The sequence below is a fragment of the Sorex fumeus genome, unplaced genomic scaffold (genome assembly GCF_029834395.1).
Source record: "Sorex fumeus unplaced genomic scaffold, SorFum_2.1 ptg000019l, whole genome shotgun sequence".
Taxonomy (NCBI): Eukaryota; Metazoa; Chordata; class Mammalia; order Eulipotyphla; family Soricidae; genus Sorex; species Sorex fumeus.
Window position 1 is genome coordinate 13,035,259 of NW_026606076.1, and position 15,225 is coordinate 13,050,483.

Here is a 15,225-nt window from a genome sequence, read left to right on the forward strand (position 1 = left end):
GGCACAAGCTCCACCCCCCCAGCTCCTTTGAGAGGCGGCTTGGGGACCCACACCCAAGGCGATGCAAAAGCCAGCCAGGCTGAGCTCAGCCCTGCAGCGAGCTGCTGCGCTTTCTTCTCCAGAAAACCATTTTCCCCATTTTTTGAAAAGACAAGGGGGGGCGCACACAACAGTACATTCCAGAGTGCTCGAGTACCCTCATCTTTATTTGGGAAGGGGAGGAAGAGAAAGTTGGGGCCCCGCCCCTCCCTCCCCTGCGCTTCCCAGCGAAGCTCCGGGGTGGGCGGCGTCTCTGCAACCCCCCACACCTCCACCCCCGCGGCTCAGGGTGGGGAGGGGGAAAAAACGCTTGGGTAAGGGGGGGCGTGGGCGGTTGGAGCTGACGGGGAAGCAGCTGAGGCGGGTGGGGGAGGGGACGGCTTAAGGGGGGGTGCCCAGGGCAGAAAGGGGGGTGCGCTAGCATTGACCTCGCATGCAGAGAGCCTGGGGCAGGGGGGAGCGGGGGGGGTGCACCCCGCGACTGTGGCTGTGTGTGTGTATGTGTGTATGCATGTGTGTGTGTGCAAGGGCTGAGGTTTGGGGAAACCTGTTCCTCTATATCCTGCGGGCAGGCGGACCCCCATGAGCCTCATCTGAGTCGGAAGATGACCACCCTTGGGGTGCAGGGGAGGAAGAGTGGGGCGGCCGGGAGCGGTGGTCATGGTGGCAGGGGTAGCAGGAACAAGGCGAGGGGGTTGTGGGGGGCAGAGACGGCCCCCCCAGCCTCCCCCTGGCAGGCGGTTAGACCATAAATACTAGCGGGCAGAGCGAGCCCCCCCGCCCTCGAGCTGCTGCACCGCTGCGTCCCAGTCCCGTGTCCCCCGACGTCATCGCCGCCGCCGCTGGCTGCCTCTGTCCCCCTCCCGGGGTCCCGGCGCCCCCTCCCTGCGGCCGCCCCGCCGCCTAATCCGACTTCTCGCAGTCGTCCTCCTGGTGCGCGTCCCCGTCGTGGCCGTTCTTGTCCTCCTTGGACAGGTGCGCCTGCGAGCCCAGCGCCGACAGCGACAGCAGCCCGGTGCCCGCGCTCACGGCCGGCAGCGACGGCGGCTGCAGGCCCACGGGCAGCGGGGTCAGGGGCAGGGCCAGCGCCTGGAGCTGGGAGAGCTGGTGGGCTTGAAGCTGCTGCTGTAGGGCACAGACGGGTGGGGGGAGGCAGAGGGTGAGCCGCGGGGGGAGGGGGGGGGGCGGGTCCTCCCCCGCACACCCGCCCGCCTGCCAGCCCAGCCCCCAGGGAGCCCCAGCTCAGACTCACCCTAATGATGGAATTCAGCTCCGGGGCAGTCACCTGCTTAGCTCTCTCGATGGCCCCCAACACCTGCTGCTGGTGCTAGAGGGGGAGGGGGAGGGGAAGCCCAGTTAAATCCATAGCCTCTGCCTCCCAGATATATATATATATATATATATATATATATATTTTGCTTTTGCTTTTTGGGTCATACCCGGTGATGCTCTTGGTGGTGCTGGGGGGGGGGCGGGGGGGAAGGAACCATATGGGATGCTGGGAATCGAACCCGGGTCAGCCCCAATGCGAGGCAGACACCTATCGCTCCAGCCCCCCCCACCCCCCAATTTCTTTCCCCGAAGTATTTTTTTTTTTTGGCTTTTTTTTTCGGGTAACACCCTTTAATGCATAAGGGTGTGCATTCAGCCTCCTGGCTCTGCATTCAGGAATTATGCTCTTGGCGGTGCTCAGGGAACCATATGGGATGCTGCGAATCGAACCCGGGTCAGCTGCATGCAAGGCAAACACCCCACCCGCTGTGCTACTGCTCCCAGACCCCCCCCCAAGTATGTCTTGAATGCCCCCAGGAGAAGCAATAGGATGGGGGTGCTCACAGAAAGCCTCAGGGATGACTGCCAGGGAGATGCCTCCCAATGGTTGCATTCCAGGCCCTGCACCCCCTTGATACGCCCCCCTCAAATGTGTGCTGGGTTACAAGCCCCAAGCTGGGCACAGTTTGGTGCCTCCCCCACCCCCAAACAGAACAATGCGAGTCCCCACTCCCATAAGACCAGTGGGAAGGACCTCAAGCCTGGAGGCTGGGTGCCAGCAAGTGAAAGTGCAGTGCACAACCTGCCCAACTGTCCAGGGCATGCCTGGGGCTCCTCACACAGTGCGCACCCTTGCACCAGGGGATAAGCAGATTCCCCCCAGGAGATTTTACAGGCCTTAAGTCCAGGGACAAAAATCCACCCAATTCCCTTTCATGCCTCAGGGGCACCCAGGAGGACCCGCGACAGTGCTACAGTGCGTGGGGGGGGGGGGGGTTGGGTTCTTATCTCTGGCCTCCGGGCAAAGCCTTAAATCTGCTGGAGTTGGGTGCCCGGTGCCCTGGGTGCTGGCTGGCACTCATGTTCAAATAAACCTCTGCAGCTTGAGTCTGTGTGTGCACGCGTGCATGTGTGTGCGTGTGTGGGGGTTGGGAGGATGGGGTGTGCCATCCTCTGCGCATGCGCCTGCAGGACCCCCCCTTCTCTGGCTGATGAATCTGGGGGAGGTGCAAAGGCAGAAGCCAGACAGGGGGGAAAGAACACCAAGGAGCTCAGCCCTGGGCAATCTGACATTTTTACCAGCCAAAATGACTCACTGAGCCGGGAATTCCACCGCGGGGAGGGGGGGGGTCCTCCCAAGCAGCAGCAACGCTGGGGTGGGGGGAGGGGAGGGGTCTCGGCATGGGGGGAGAAAGGAGGGGGCGCCCCCTCCCCCATGGGGCAGAAGACATTCCTGCTCACCTCCTGGGACAGGTACGGGAGAACTTGAGCACAAATTCCATTCAGTCTCTTCACGATTTCAGCCTAGAACACACATTCCCGGGCGGTCAGGGGTGGTGGTGCGCATACCCAGGTGAGCCCCTGAGCCCCAGGTGAGCAGCTCAAAGCAGTGACTTGACTCAGGGAGGGGGGCGAGCTCCCCCCAATCACCCCCCCAAGCTGGGGTCCCAGAAGGCCCGGCCCCTCCCCCCCAGGGGGGGCTGGTGACAGCTCCCAGCAAGCCTGGAACTTGCTGCGTAGCCAGGGCAGGGGTCCCACCTGCGTGTGGAGGCACTGGGGGGAACTGAGGGTGCGGGAGGGGAGGCCTAAGGGGGGGGGGCGCAGCCCTGAAAGTACCTGTTTATGCATCTCAATGTTCAAGCCGTAGGACATCTCATAGTACTGCGGAGGGACAGAGACAGGTGACGGAGCAGTCGGGAGTGGGGGTGGGGGCGCCCACACTGCCCAGAGGGGTGGGGGCTGGCAGAGCGGGCACCAGGTCTGGGTACTGCCTCTGCGACACCCCTCCCCATGGGCTGATCTTTGTTCTCTTTGCGTCTCCAGGCAGGGAACTGAGCACAGCCCTGCTGGGTTCCAGCCCCACCACAAACCCTCCGCCCCCCTGGACTGCCTTCTGGTTCCCCCTCTTGGCCCAGCAAGCTCATATTCATCCCTGGAAACCCCTGCTGCAATGCCCCTTGGCCAGGCCCTTCCCCAGGGTGGATCTGGTGAAGCCCCTGCTGGGACCCAGTCCCAGGTCCCACTCTCTGTCCCAGTCTGGTCCCCCTGGGGTACACAGGGAATGGGGGGGGCAGGCGGGGGTGTCATCCTCTGCGCGTGCGCCCTTAGGACACCCAGCCTGGGAAGGTCCTGAGTAGCATTCTTCAGCTGCTTCCTCCAACCAGCATGGGAGAGGGGAGGGGGACTCTCCCCAGTCCTGCACTCTGCAATCCTGCACCCAAGGCCTGGGAGTGGAGGGGTTAAGCCTTGTAGGGCGCCCTGACTCCCCTCCCCCCTCCCTCTCTAGCTTAGTGGCAGCAGCCTGGACAGTGCCAAGGATGGCCGGGCGGCCTGGTGCTGGCAGACGGAGCCTCACGGTGGTTTGGCACGTCGGCCACTGCCCGGGCCAGCAGCCAGGCCAGCACTGCAGGCGCGGCGGCCCTGGGGGCCGGGAAACATGGAGCAGAGCCGACCTGGCGGCACCCCAGAGGCGGTGGCCGTGGGGTGGGCGGCAATAGCTGCTAGGGGGGGGGAGAGAGAGGGCGGGGGAGGAGGGGTCCAGCCGGCCCCACAGACGGGGGGGGGGGGGGGACGACCGGCCCCCCGGGCAGGCTCACCATCACGTAGTGACGCTGCATCTCTGACTTCTCGCTGGCCAGCTTGTCGCATTCCAACTTCAGACTGTGGGTGGCAAGGGAAGACCCTCAGCTCAGGGGCCGGGTCACACAGGTCAGCGTGGGGGGAGGGCGGGTGGGATGGGGGCCTGGGTTAGGCTCCCACCAGGGCACGGCACCCCAGGGAAGCCGGCGCTGTGCAGTCACCGAGCCAAAGATATGGACCCCTATGGAAACAGAGCTGGAGCGATAGCACAGCGGGTAGGGCGTTCGCCTTACAAGTGGCCAACATGATCGACCCGAGTTCAATTCCTCCGCCCCTCTCAGAGAGCCCGGCAAGCTACCGAGTATTCGATATGCCAAACACAGTAACAACAAAGTCTCCAATGGAGACGTTACTGGGCCCGCTCGAGCAAATCAATGATCAACGGGAGGGCCTTTACTTACTTTACTTTATGGAAACAGAGCAAAGGCAGGAGGGAGGGGGGAGAGGGAGGGGCTGGGGGCCGGGGCTCTCGACTCTGGGCTCTGCCAGGGACCCCAACTCTGGGGGAAGACACAGGCCCAGGTGGGGGCAGAGGGCACCTGAGCCCTTCCCGTGAGGTGTGCGGCCCAGATAAGGACATCGGGGCAGGCCTGGAGATAGCACGGAGGGTACAGGGCGCTCACCTGACCCGGGTTCCAGCCGCGGCATCCCACAGGGCCCCCGGTGCACCCCCGCACCCAGGAAGTAGCCCCCCCAAGTATAGAGCCCGGAGTCAGCCCTGAGCACTGTCGGCTGTGACTCCAGGATGAAAATGGGGAACCCAACCCCCCCATACCAGGGGCCGGAGCCCTAGGAAGGCACTTGCCTTGCACCTGGCCGACCTGGGTTTAATCCCGGGCACCCCACAAGGGCTCCCCAGCACCCCCGGGGTGACCCAAAAGCCCAGCCTAGCCCCCACCTCACACACTGAAAAACTGGAGCAAGAACTTCCCCCCCCCCTTGCTGCCCACTGGGTCAGCTAGGGATACAGGAACCCGGCCTCCATCCGGAGGCCTGATGAGGTCCATCCACTTGTTTTATAGCCGAGGTGATGACATCACCCACAACCAGAGAGGCCGAGTAAATGACTCAAGGTCACACAGCCAGGAAGCTGGCTGCCAGGATCAACCTCACTGGCGGGGAGCGGGGAATTTTCCAAGAAGGGAGGGTCAGGTGGAAATGTCAAAGGATGGGGGGGGGGGGGCTGGTGGCAGGGTGACTCTATGGGGCTGGTGGGGCATCTCCAAGGAGGTCCAAGATCCTGGGGTCTGCCTCTGATCACGTTGCTGGGGAGAATCACCCCCACAGGCTAAGGAAGACCAGGCGCCCACATGCATATCTAGGGCTCTCTAAGGGCAACAGGGGTTGGAGCGATAGCACAGTGGGTAGGGCGTGTTTGCCTTGCACACGGCCGACCTGGGTTCGATTCCCAGCATCCCATAGGGTCCCCTGAACACCGCCAGGAGTAACTCCTGAGTGCAGATCTAGGAGGAACCCCTGAGCGACCCATAGAGCCAAAAAAAAAAAAAAAGCTACAAAGATGCTCAGAGCCCCCAGAAGGGAGGATGGAAGGGAAGGCCGGGAGGAAGGACTAGAGGAAACCATGTGTATCCCATTCAGCCGTGGGGTCCCGCAACAGCACAGCAGGGATGCAGCTGGCCCTGCCTACGGCCGACCCGTGTTCTATCCCAAGCATCCCATAAGGGTCCCCAAGCACCACCGAGAGCCTGGGAGAGAGTGAGAGCGAATGACTCCCCTGTGGGAGGCCCAGAGTTTGATCCCTGGCACTGAAAAAAAAATGCTCGAGCCAGTCTATGAACGGGAGGACAGTGCTACGGTGCTATATGAAAAAAAGGCTGCAGCAATAGTACAGCAGGTAGGGTGTTTGCCTTGCATGCAGCAGATCCGGGTTCGATCCCCGGCATCCCATATGGTCCCCTGAGCACCGCCAGGAGTAATTCCTGAGTGCAGAGCCAAGAGTAACTAACCCCTGAGCATCGCTGGGTGTGACCCGAAAAACGAAACAAAAGCTGTTTTGTCCTAAACTCTGGGAGGTCACAGTCATAGAACAGCAGGGAGGGCGCAGGCCTTCCATATAGCTGAACCTGATTCAAGCAGTGAGCCAGGAGTCCGCCCTGAGCACTGCCACAAGAGTTCACCCTACAAAAAAAAACCCCACTAGCTTGATGGATCAGGTTTTTGTCTTAAATGCAAGCAGTTAAAAAGTTCGGGTTCTGGGGCTGGAGCAATAGCACAGCAGGTAGGGCGTTTGTCTTACATGGGCCGACCCAGGTTCGATTCCCAGCATCCCATATGGTCCCCTGAGCACCACCAGGAGTAACTCCTGAGTGCAGAGCCAGGAGTAACCCCTGTGCATCGCTGAGTGTGACCCCCCCCACAAAAAAAAAATTCGGGTTAGGGGGCTGGAGCGATAGTACAGTGGGGAGGGCGTTTCCCTTGCACGCGGCTGATCCGAGTTCAATTCCCAGCATCCCATATGGTTGCCTGAGTACTGCCAGTAGTAATTCCTGAGTGCAGAACCAGGACTAACCCCTGTGCAACGCCAGGTGTGACCCAAAATGCAAAAAATAAAAAAAAAAGTTTGGGTTAGGGGGCTGGAGTGATAGCACAGCGGGTAGGGCCTTTGCCTTGCACGCAGCCAACCCAGGTTCGATTCCCAGCATCCCATATGGTCCCCTGAGCACCGCCAGGAGTGATTCCTGAGTGCAGAGCCAGGAGTCAGCCCTGAGCATCGCTGTGTGACCCAAAAGGCGAAAAAAAAAAAAGTTCAGGTTAGGAGAAGGGGGGTGGGCCCTAGTGGTCCCATAATTCTGCGTCTGTGTGCGGCAATACCCACGCTGACCCCTGTGTGGGCACCGCGTTTGTTGAGATGCTCGGGTGTGAAGATGCTGCCTTGGGAGGGCTCAGGAAGGGCAAGTCTGAAGGCAAAGCCGGAAGCCCTCCCTGCCACGGAACTCCCTCCAAGTTAGCCACCTGCAGGGAACACCTTTTATTTCCCTCGTTTTTGGGGGTTCCACCCCAGTGATGCTCAGGGCTGACTCCTGGCGGTGCTCGGGGAACCCGATGGGATGCTGGGGATTGAACCGGGTCAGCCCGCGTGCAAGGCCTGCGTCCTCTCCACTGTCCTATAGCTCTGGGGGCAGCGCAGGGCACTTTTAAAGTCAGGTGTGGGGACACAGAGTCCCGAACAGGCCGCCCCTGAGAGAACCGGGAACTGTCTGTCCCCTCCCACTGAGATTCCCAGGAGCTGAGGAAAGGAAGCTTTCCGAAGACACAAGCTGCTAATCAGGTCAGCTCTGCTGTGCATCCCAAGGGCACCTCCGCACCTTCTCTGGGCTTAAGTCTCTAACCAGGATGCACACAGGATTTTCTCCCCTTCAGATTCTGCACCCCCGACCCCCAAGAGGCAGGCAAGCCATTTCAAGAAAGAGGGAGCAATAAAAGCCAATGGATGTCCTTGAGAAGCGGCGGGGTGGGGGTGGGGTGCAGGAAACTCTTTCTCCAAAAGTAGGGAGGGACTGAGAAAAATCCGCATTTTTTTTTCCTAGGGGTAGGGTGGGGTGGGTGGGCACCGAGAAGGAAGGCTCTCTCCCCTTTCTAGAAACTGCAGCAGGGGCGTGGGGGAGAGGGGCGCTGAAGACTCTGCAGAGCTGGGGGGGAGGGGCACTTAACTTTCAGCAGTTTTTTCCCCATCTGGGTCGCCCAGGTGAGCTGGGAACACCCCGCGGCGTGGACCCGGGATGTGTGTGTGTGGGTGCGTGGAGGGGGTGCATGTCGGGGGTGGGGGTCGGGGAGAGCCGCGCGCACCCCCCCAGCCCGCTCACCTGTGGTATTGGGCCTGCAGCAGCTGGAACTCGTCTTTGATGCGGTCGCAGGAGTCCGAGGTGGTGAATTTGAGCTGCTGGGGTAAGTGCGACGAGCCCTGGGCCGAGGGGGGCGGCCCGGGTTAGGGCCCCGCGGGCGGGCGCGCGCAGCTGCGGCGACCCCCCCCCTTCCTGCCCCGTTTCCCGGGCGCGCGTTTACAGCCCCCGCCCGCGTTTCCTGCGTCCCACCCCCACCCCCACCAACACCCTCGGCCGACGGGGGGGGCAGGGCGCGCCCTCTCCCAGGCGCCGAGGGGGGCGCGCGCCCCCACTGCGGGGGCTGGGGGAGGGGCCGACGACAGGGGGGCGCGAGGCGTCCCTGCAAAGTCGCCTCGGGGGAGGGGCCTCGCTCTGCGCCTGCAATCTTTCCGGGGACGGGGACCCCCCACCGCCCCGGACCCAGATTCTCGGGCTCGCTCCTTTGCAGGCCGCGCGCTTCCGGCAGGCCGGGCCGTGTGTGTGCGTGTGCGCGTGTGTGTCTGTGTGTGTGTGCGTGGATGGGTCGGGGTCCCCCACAGCCCACGCCCCAGCCCCAGCCCAGGGGAGGCCCCCCGGGCGCGTCCCCGGGCGTTGGAGGTGACCGGAGGGGTGCCGGGGCCAAGGCCGCCGGGGTGGGGGGAAGTCCCCCGCCGGTGCCAGGCCGGGACGCGGCCCAGGAACTCGGGATCCGGGGGTTGGGTGGGTGGGTGGGGGAGCCCCGGGGGCCGCGCGCGCGCGCGCGCATGGGGGGGACCTTCGGAGACGGCCCCCTGCCCCGCACCCCCAGCCGGCCGGGGGGAGGGGGGAGGGGCGCGGGCCCGGATGGGCGCGGGCGGGGAGGAGGGGGCGCCGGCCCCCCGCTTACCGAATGCCTGCTTTGTGGAAACATCATGTCAGTCGCGGCGGGGGGCGCGCGCTGCGCCCCGGCTGTGCGCCCCGGCTCGGGCGGCTCGGGGGGCTCGGGGCGCCGGGCGGCCGCGCCTTTGTCCCGCCGCCGATCGGCCGCTCCGGGGGCCGCCGCCGCCTCCCGCGCCCGGCCTCGGCCGCTTCCTGCGCCCCCTCCCCGCGCGCCCGGCCCGGCGCGCCCCGCGCCCCGCCCCGCGCCCCGCACGCCCGCCCGCCGCTCCTATTGTCTGATGGCGGCGGCCTCGCCTCCTCCTCCTCCTCCTCCTCCTCCTCCTGCAGCCGCTGCCGCCGCCTTGGCCGCCGCCGCCGCCGGTCCGGCTCCACCTGCTGCAGCCGCCGCCGCCGCCGCCGCCGCCGCCGCCGCCGCCCGGGCTCCGTGCGCGCCGCCGAGGGGGGAGCGCGCGCCCGGGAGCGCGGGGGAGGGAGGCGGGAGGGAGCGAGGGGGAGGGGGCGGCGCCGCGCGGGGATCGGGGGGGGGGCTGCGGGGGCTGGGGGTCCCCTTCCCCATCCTCATCCCACCCCGGCCCCCCGCCCCGCGGCCGGCTCCCCCCCAGCCGGGCGCCCGCGCAGTCATGGCGCGCCTGGACGCGTGCCAGGGACAGGCCGGGTAACCTTGGCTCCCGGCGCTGCCGGCGCTGCTGGTGTGCGGCCAGGCCTCGGTGCACAGACACAACAGCCCTGTCACCCCCCACCGTCCTGGGGGCCTGCCGAGCGCCCTACTGTGCGCCAGGAGGGGAGATGGGGTAGGGGGAGGCCCTGCCGGCAGCGGGGGAGCCATGGGGGGGAGGGGAGGTGTGCTGGTCTCAGCCCCCCGGGGAATCAATTGGGATAGTCAAGTAGGCTCGTGGGGGTGGGGAATGCGCAGGCTGGAAGGCCTGGGCCTCGGAGAAGTGGAGGAAGTGGTTGGGAGAGGCCTGCCCCAGGCTTTTGGAGAGCCTGAGCAAAGGCCCTGGGGCCACCCGGGTGGGGTAGGGTGGGGGCAGCAGGCCCTGAGAACTTGACCTTGAGCCAGAAGGAGGTTTCCTGCTTTCTTTCGCAGCGCTGGGCAGTTGCTCCCCGCCCCCCACCCCCAAACGTGGCCCGGGCCAGATGGGGTTCACAGCCAGGTCTGGAAATTCTTTTTGTTTGTTTGTTTTGGGGCCGCACCCATATCAAGGCCTACTCCTGGCAGGGCTCTGGGGACCCTCTTGGCCTCGAGCAGGGCAAGCCCCTTTTCTGCTGGACTTCCCTTTTTTGTCCTGTTTTTATTGGGGGGGTGTTGCGCACCCAGTGCTCAGTAGTTCTGGGGCCCCACCCAGGCTTCTCAGCCCACTGGACTGCTGGGGGGGAGGGGCCACGTGGGGAGGTGATTAGGTCAGACCCCTGTGCCGTGTTGTTGGTACTAGTTGGGCCACACTTGGGGGGGAGTGGGGGACAGCCCAGGGCCTCTCCCATTTCAGGTTGGGTGCTCCCCCCACCCCATGGTGGACTTCCCCGGACTCTGCGATGTTATTTGGAATAAAAGCCATGGCTGGGGGTCTGGAAAGATGGGACAGTGGTTAGGGAGCCGGCCTTGCACGCAGCTGACTCGGCTTCAATCCCTGGCCTCCCATGGAGTGATCCCAAAGCACAGAGCCAGGAGTCAGCCTTGAACATCACTGGGTGTGACCCCAAAAACAAAATAAAACCCAAGATTGTGACTTCATTTTGTTTGTGGAGGGCTGCTCCGAGCAGGACTTGGGGGTCACTCCCAGGGGTGTTCTGGGGCCTGTGTGGTGTCCCCCATGTGTGCTCTCTGGCCCACCGTTGCACCTTTAAAAGAATTGGAATTGAACCAAGTTTCCAGGGGCTGGGTAGTACAGTGGGTAGTGTGCTGGCCTCCCAACAGACTCATATTCAATCCCTGGCATCCCACAGGGTCTCCTGAGCCCCGCCAGGAGCAATCCTGAAGTGCAGAACCAGGGCTCAGCCCTGAGCATTGCCAGGTGTGGCCCCCCCAAACCAAAATAATTTTTTTTTTTTTTTTTTTACAAAAAAAGGCCTTTTGAGCAACCACAGGGAGCTGGAGTCAGGCCCACGCTCGGCCATCGGAAACAGCCACTCAATCAGTGCCTGGATAAACAAGGAAAAAAATACCATATTTATTTTTTGGTGTCTGGGCCCCAACTGGCAGTGCGGTTCGGGCCGAGGGGGGGGGGGGGTTGTTGGTTGTGGCCCAGCCACTGCAGGGGAACGTGCAGGGTCAGACCCAGGTGTCCCTGTCCACATGGTGCCCAGGACCCAGGAGAAGTGACCTGTTAGGGTTTCACTCAGTTTCCAGGTTTTTTTTTTTTTGCTTTTGGGGTCACACCCAGCGATGCTCAGGGGTTACTCCTGGCTCGGGGGACCCTATGGGATGCTGGGACTCGAACCCGAGTTGGCCATGTGCAAAGCCAATGTCCTACCTGCTGTACTATCGCTCCAGTCCCTCTTTTTTTTTGTTTTTTTAATTTTGGGGCCACATCCAGCGGTGCTCAGGGTGGACTCCTGGCTCTGCTTAGGGCATCCTATGGGAGTGTCAGGGAATGGACCCCCGTGGGCAGCAGGGCCTTGGGCCCAAGCCTGGGGAAATCCAGGATGTCGAAGGAAGCAGTGTCTCCCTGCCCCAGCACCCCACTGGCACTCAGCATCTGCTCCCTGGCTGTCTGGCCCGGCAGGCAAAAGACCTGTGAGGACTTTTTAGCCTTGCACCCCTCACTCCCCTCAGAAGCCTCAACTTGGTGCCTCAGACACAGCTGTGGGGAGGGGTGTGTGGGGCAGTGGCTGGGGGTGCTTCCCGCTGTGTATCTGGAACAGGGAAGGATCTGGATGGGGCGACCAGTTGACCAAGGGGGTACCCCTATGAAAGGAGGAGTAGGCAGAGCTGGAGCCATAGCACAGCAGGGAGGGCCTTTGCCTTGCACGCCTGGTGGCTGACCCGGGTTCAATTCCCAGCATCCTATAGGCCATAGGTCCCCCGAGCACCGCCAGGAGTAACTCCTGAGTGCAGAGCCAGGAGTAACCCCTGAGCATGGCAGGGTGTGACCCAAAAAGCAAAAAAAGAAAGAAAGAAAGAAAGAAAGAAAGAAAGAAAGAAAGAAAGGTGGAGTAGGCCTAGGCAGAAACAAGTCTTGAGCCTGTAACTAATTTAACAAAACTTGGAGTGTAGGGGGGAGTCTGGAGTGATAGTAGAGCGGGAGGGCCCTTACCTGACGCTGCTGACTGGGTTCTATCCCTGCACCCCCCCCCAAGCCCTTCAGGAGTGACCCCTGAGCACAGAGCTAGGAATCAGCCCTGAGCACCGCCAGGTGTGACCCCATAATGAAAAAAAAAATGGGGCCAGCCTGAGCGATAGTACAACCAGGAGGGCCCTTGCCCTGGCCCTGACAGACACAAGTTCGCTTCCCGGTACCCCATAGGCTCCCGCAAGCACCGCCAGGAGTAATTCCTGAGTGCAGAACCAGTAGTAACCCCTGAGCTCTGCCGGGTGTGGCCCAAAAATAAAAATTTAAAAAGAAAACGATAGTATGGTGAGCAAGATTGCATCCTACACACAGCCAACTGGGGCTCAATCCCTGGCTCCCATAGGGTCCCCCTGCAACCCTAGGAATGAACCCTGAGCAGAGTGAGATCAGGGGTCAGCCCTGAGCGTTGTATGTGTGTGTGTGTGTGTGTCAGGGGGTCAGCGCTGAGCATTGTTGTGTTTGTGTGTGTGTGTGTGTGTGAGGGGGTCAGCCCTGAATGTTGTGTATGTGTATGTGTGTGTGTGTGTGTCAGAGGTCAGCCCTGAGCATCGTGTGTGTGTTTGTGTGTGTGTGTGTGTGTGTTGGTGGGGGGGTCAGTCCTGAGCATCGTGTGTGTATGTGTCTGTGTGTGAGGGGTCAGCCCTGACCTGAGCATCTGGGTGTGTGTGTGTGTGTGTGTGTGTGTGTGTGTGTGAGGGGGGTCAGCCCTAAGCAATGTGTGTATGTGTGTGTGTCAGGGGGTCAGCCCTGAGCATCTTTGTGTTTGTGTCTGTGCCGGGGTCAGCCCTGAGCATCGTGTGTGTGTGTGTGTGTGTGTGTGTGTGTGTGTGTGTGTGTGTTGGTGGGGGGGGGTCAGCCCTGAGCATCCTGTCTGTTTGTGTGGTGCCCACCCCACCCCACCCCCCTGAAAAATAAAGCAGCTTGAGTGCAAATGAGCTCGGCCCCCAGGCCCCCAGGCCCGGCCAGGGTCTTGCTGGTGCATAATGGATGGGACTGCCAGTCAGTCACTGGGGACATAAGTGGGGGGGGTCGGTGACCAGGTGAAACAGGTGGCCGCGGGCAGCACGGGGACCCAGGCCTCAGCTGCTCAGCTGTGCGGGGGAGGGTGCAGAGGATTTACTGCTGGTGTTGGGGCCCTTGCTTGACCCTCCAGCCCAGAAGGCATCCGGGAGCCTGAGGGTACAGCCCTGTCCTGCCCTGCCAGAGCTCAGCGCTTCAAACTTTTTTTTGGGGGGGGGTGGGAGGGGAGCTGGAGCAATTGTACAGCAGGGAAGGTGCTTGCCTTGCACTTGGCATGATCCCTCCACTGTACTCCATATGGACATCCCGGTCTCCCATAGGGTCCCGCCCACCCCAACCCCAGCACCACCAAGAGTGAGTGACCCCTGAGCGCAGAGCCAGGAGTCAGCCCTGACCACCACCGGACTGGGCGTGGCCCCCCAACAAAAACAGATATTTTTTTTTTTAGGCAACTCGAGAAGCTGAGAGTGAACACTCTCTTAGGCTTGGGGGCAGCGCCCAGCTGAGGACTCCTGATTCTGTCTGTGCTCAAGGGTGCCTCCAGAGGTCCAGAGCTGGGTCCCCTGATCCTGGCTCCAGGGGGTTGCTACAACCCACAGTGAAAGCACATGGAATTGACCACAGGAAACACACATGGAATTGACCACAGGAGCATTGGATATCACTTGACCTTTTTTTTTTTTGGCCTTTTGGATCACACCCAGGAATGCTCAGGGGTTACTCCTGGCTCTACACTCAGGGGTCACTCCTGGCGGTGCTAGGGTCGGGCTGGGCGGGAATTACTCCTGGCCGTGCTCAGGGGACCATGTGGGATGCTGGGAATCGAACCCGGGTCAGCCGCGTGCAAGGCAAACACCCTCCCTACCCGCTGTGCTATCTCTCCCGTCCTGCCTTTTGTTTGTTTTGAAGCCACACCTGGTGGTGCCTAGGGCTGACCCCTGGCTCTGGGCTCCAGGATCACTCCTGAAGACCCCTTCCCTGTGTTCAGCCCCCCCCCCACCCTGCCGCCGGCTGCTGTCCCATCAGTCCCGACCCCTCAGCCCCTCAGGCTGTGCCTCTGTGGCATCTAGTTCCCCTGCATCTCATGACCCCCCAAAAACAGCCCTGGCCCTCCACTGGTTATCCAGCTGACCCCCACCCTCCTGCCTGGTTCTCCAGGACCCCCAAGGCGGTGAGGGGTCTGTTCTGGCCGGTTCTGTTCCAAGGTCTTCACGGGCTGCACAATAGGGGGCCTGTCTGTGGCCTGTCTTCAAGTGTTCCGAGTCAACACCCAGAAGCCGCATGGCTGAGTCATACGGTGACTTCCTGGGTCACCCTGGAGGGCCTGGCCAGACTGTTTGCCCAGGACGCAGCCCCATTTCCCCCAACCGTCTGCCCAGCTCCTGCATCTCTGCAGCTAGTAGGTAATAAGGCCCAGGTTCGATCCCCAGCATCCCATAGGGTCCCCCAGAGCAAAGTCGGGAGTAATTCCAGAGCACAGAGCTAGGAGTCAGCCCTGAGCACCACTGGGTGTGACCCCCTCAAAAAAAAAACCCCTTCAAAAAAAAAACAGCCAGGAGTAACCCCTGAGCATCACCAGATGTAATTTTAAAAAAACGAAAAATAAAAAAAAAATAACACCAGTAAAGACAAAGGACTGATGTGTTTTTCCCCCCTCCCCAGCACAGCAGTAGGGCGTTTGCCTTGCCCGCAGCCAGCCTGGCCGAGCCTGGCTGGATTCCTCCGCCCCTCTCTGAGAGCCCGGCAAGCTACGGAGAGTATTCAATATGCCAAACACAGTAACAAGAAGTCTTACAATGGAGATGTTACTGGGCCCGCTTGAGCAAATTGATGAACAACAGGAGGACAGTGTTTGTTTGTTGTTTTGTTTGGGTCATACCCGGAGATGCACAGGGGTTACTCCTGGTTCTGCACTCAGGAATTACCCCGGGCGTAGCTCAGGGGACCACATGGGATGCTGGGAATCTAACCTGGGTCAGCTGCGTGCAAGGCAAACGTCCTCCCCGCTGTGCTATTGCTCCAGCTCCAACGAAGGACTGTTTTAA

General features: G+C 61.9%; 1 protein-coding gene across 2 annotated transcripts; it reads right to left on the minus strand.

Moving 5' to 3' along the window:
- Positions 1 to 915: 915 nt before the first annotated feature.
- TLE5 (TLE family member 5, transcriptional modulator) lies at positions 916 to 9,073 on the minus strand. Of its 2 annotated transcripts, none has more exons than XM_056112916.1 (7): positions 8,878 to 9,073; positions 7,995 to 8,092; positions 4,128 to 4,191; positions 3,148 to 3,192; positions 2,773 to 2,835; positions 1,292 to 1,366; positions 916 to 1,161 (listed from the first exon to the last, which is right to left on the minus strand). In XM_056112916.1, exons 1-7 carry the CDS (start codon positions 8,902 to 8,904, stop codon positions 943 to 945), a joined length of 591 nt encoding a protein of 196 aa, XP_055968891.1. In that variant the 5' UTR covers positions 8,905 to 9,073; the 3' UTR covers positions 916 to 942. The 2 variants fall into 2 exon arrangements, with proteins under 2 accessions (XP_055968891.1, XP_055968890.1); XM_056112915.1 differs by having other exon boundaries at positions 917 to 1,164; positions 8,878 to 9,059.
- Positions 9,074 to 15,225: the final 6,152 nt, after the last annotated feature.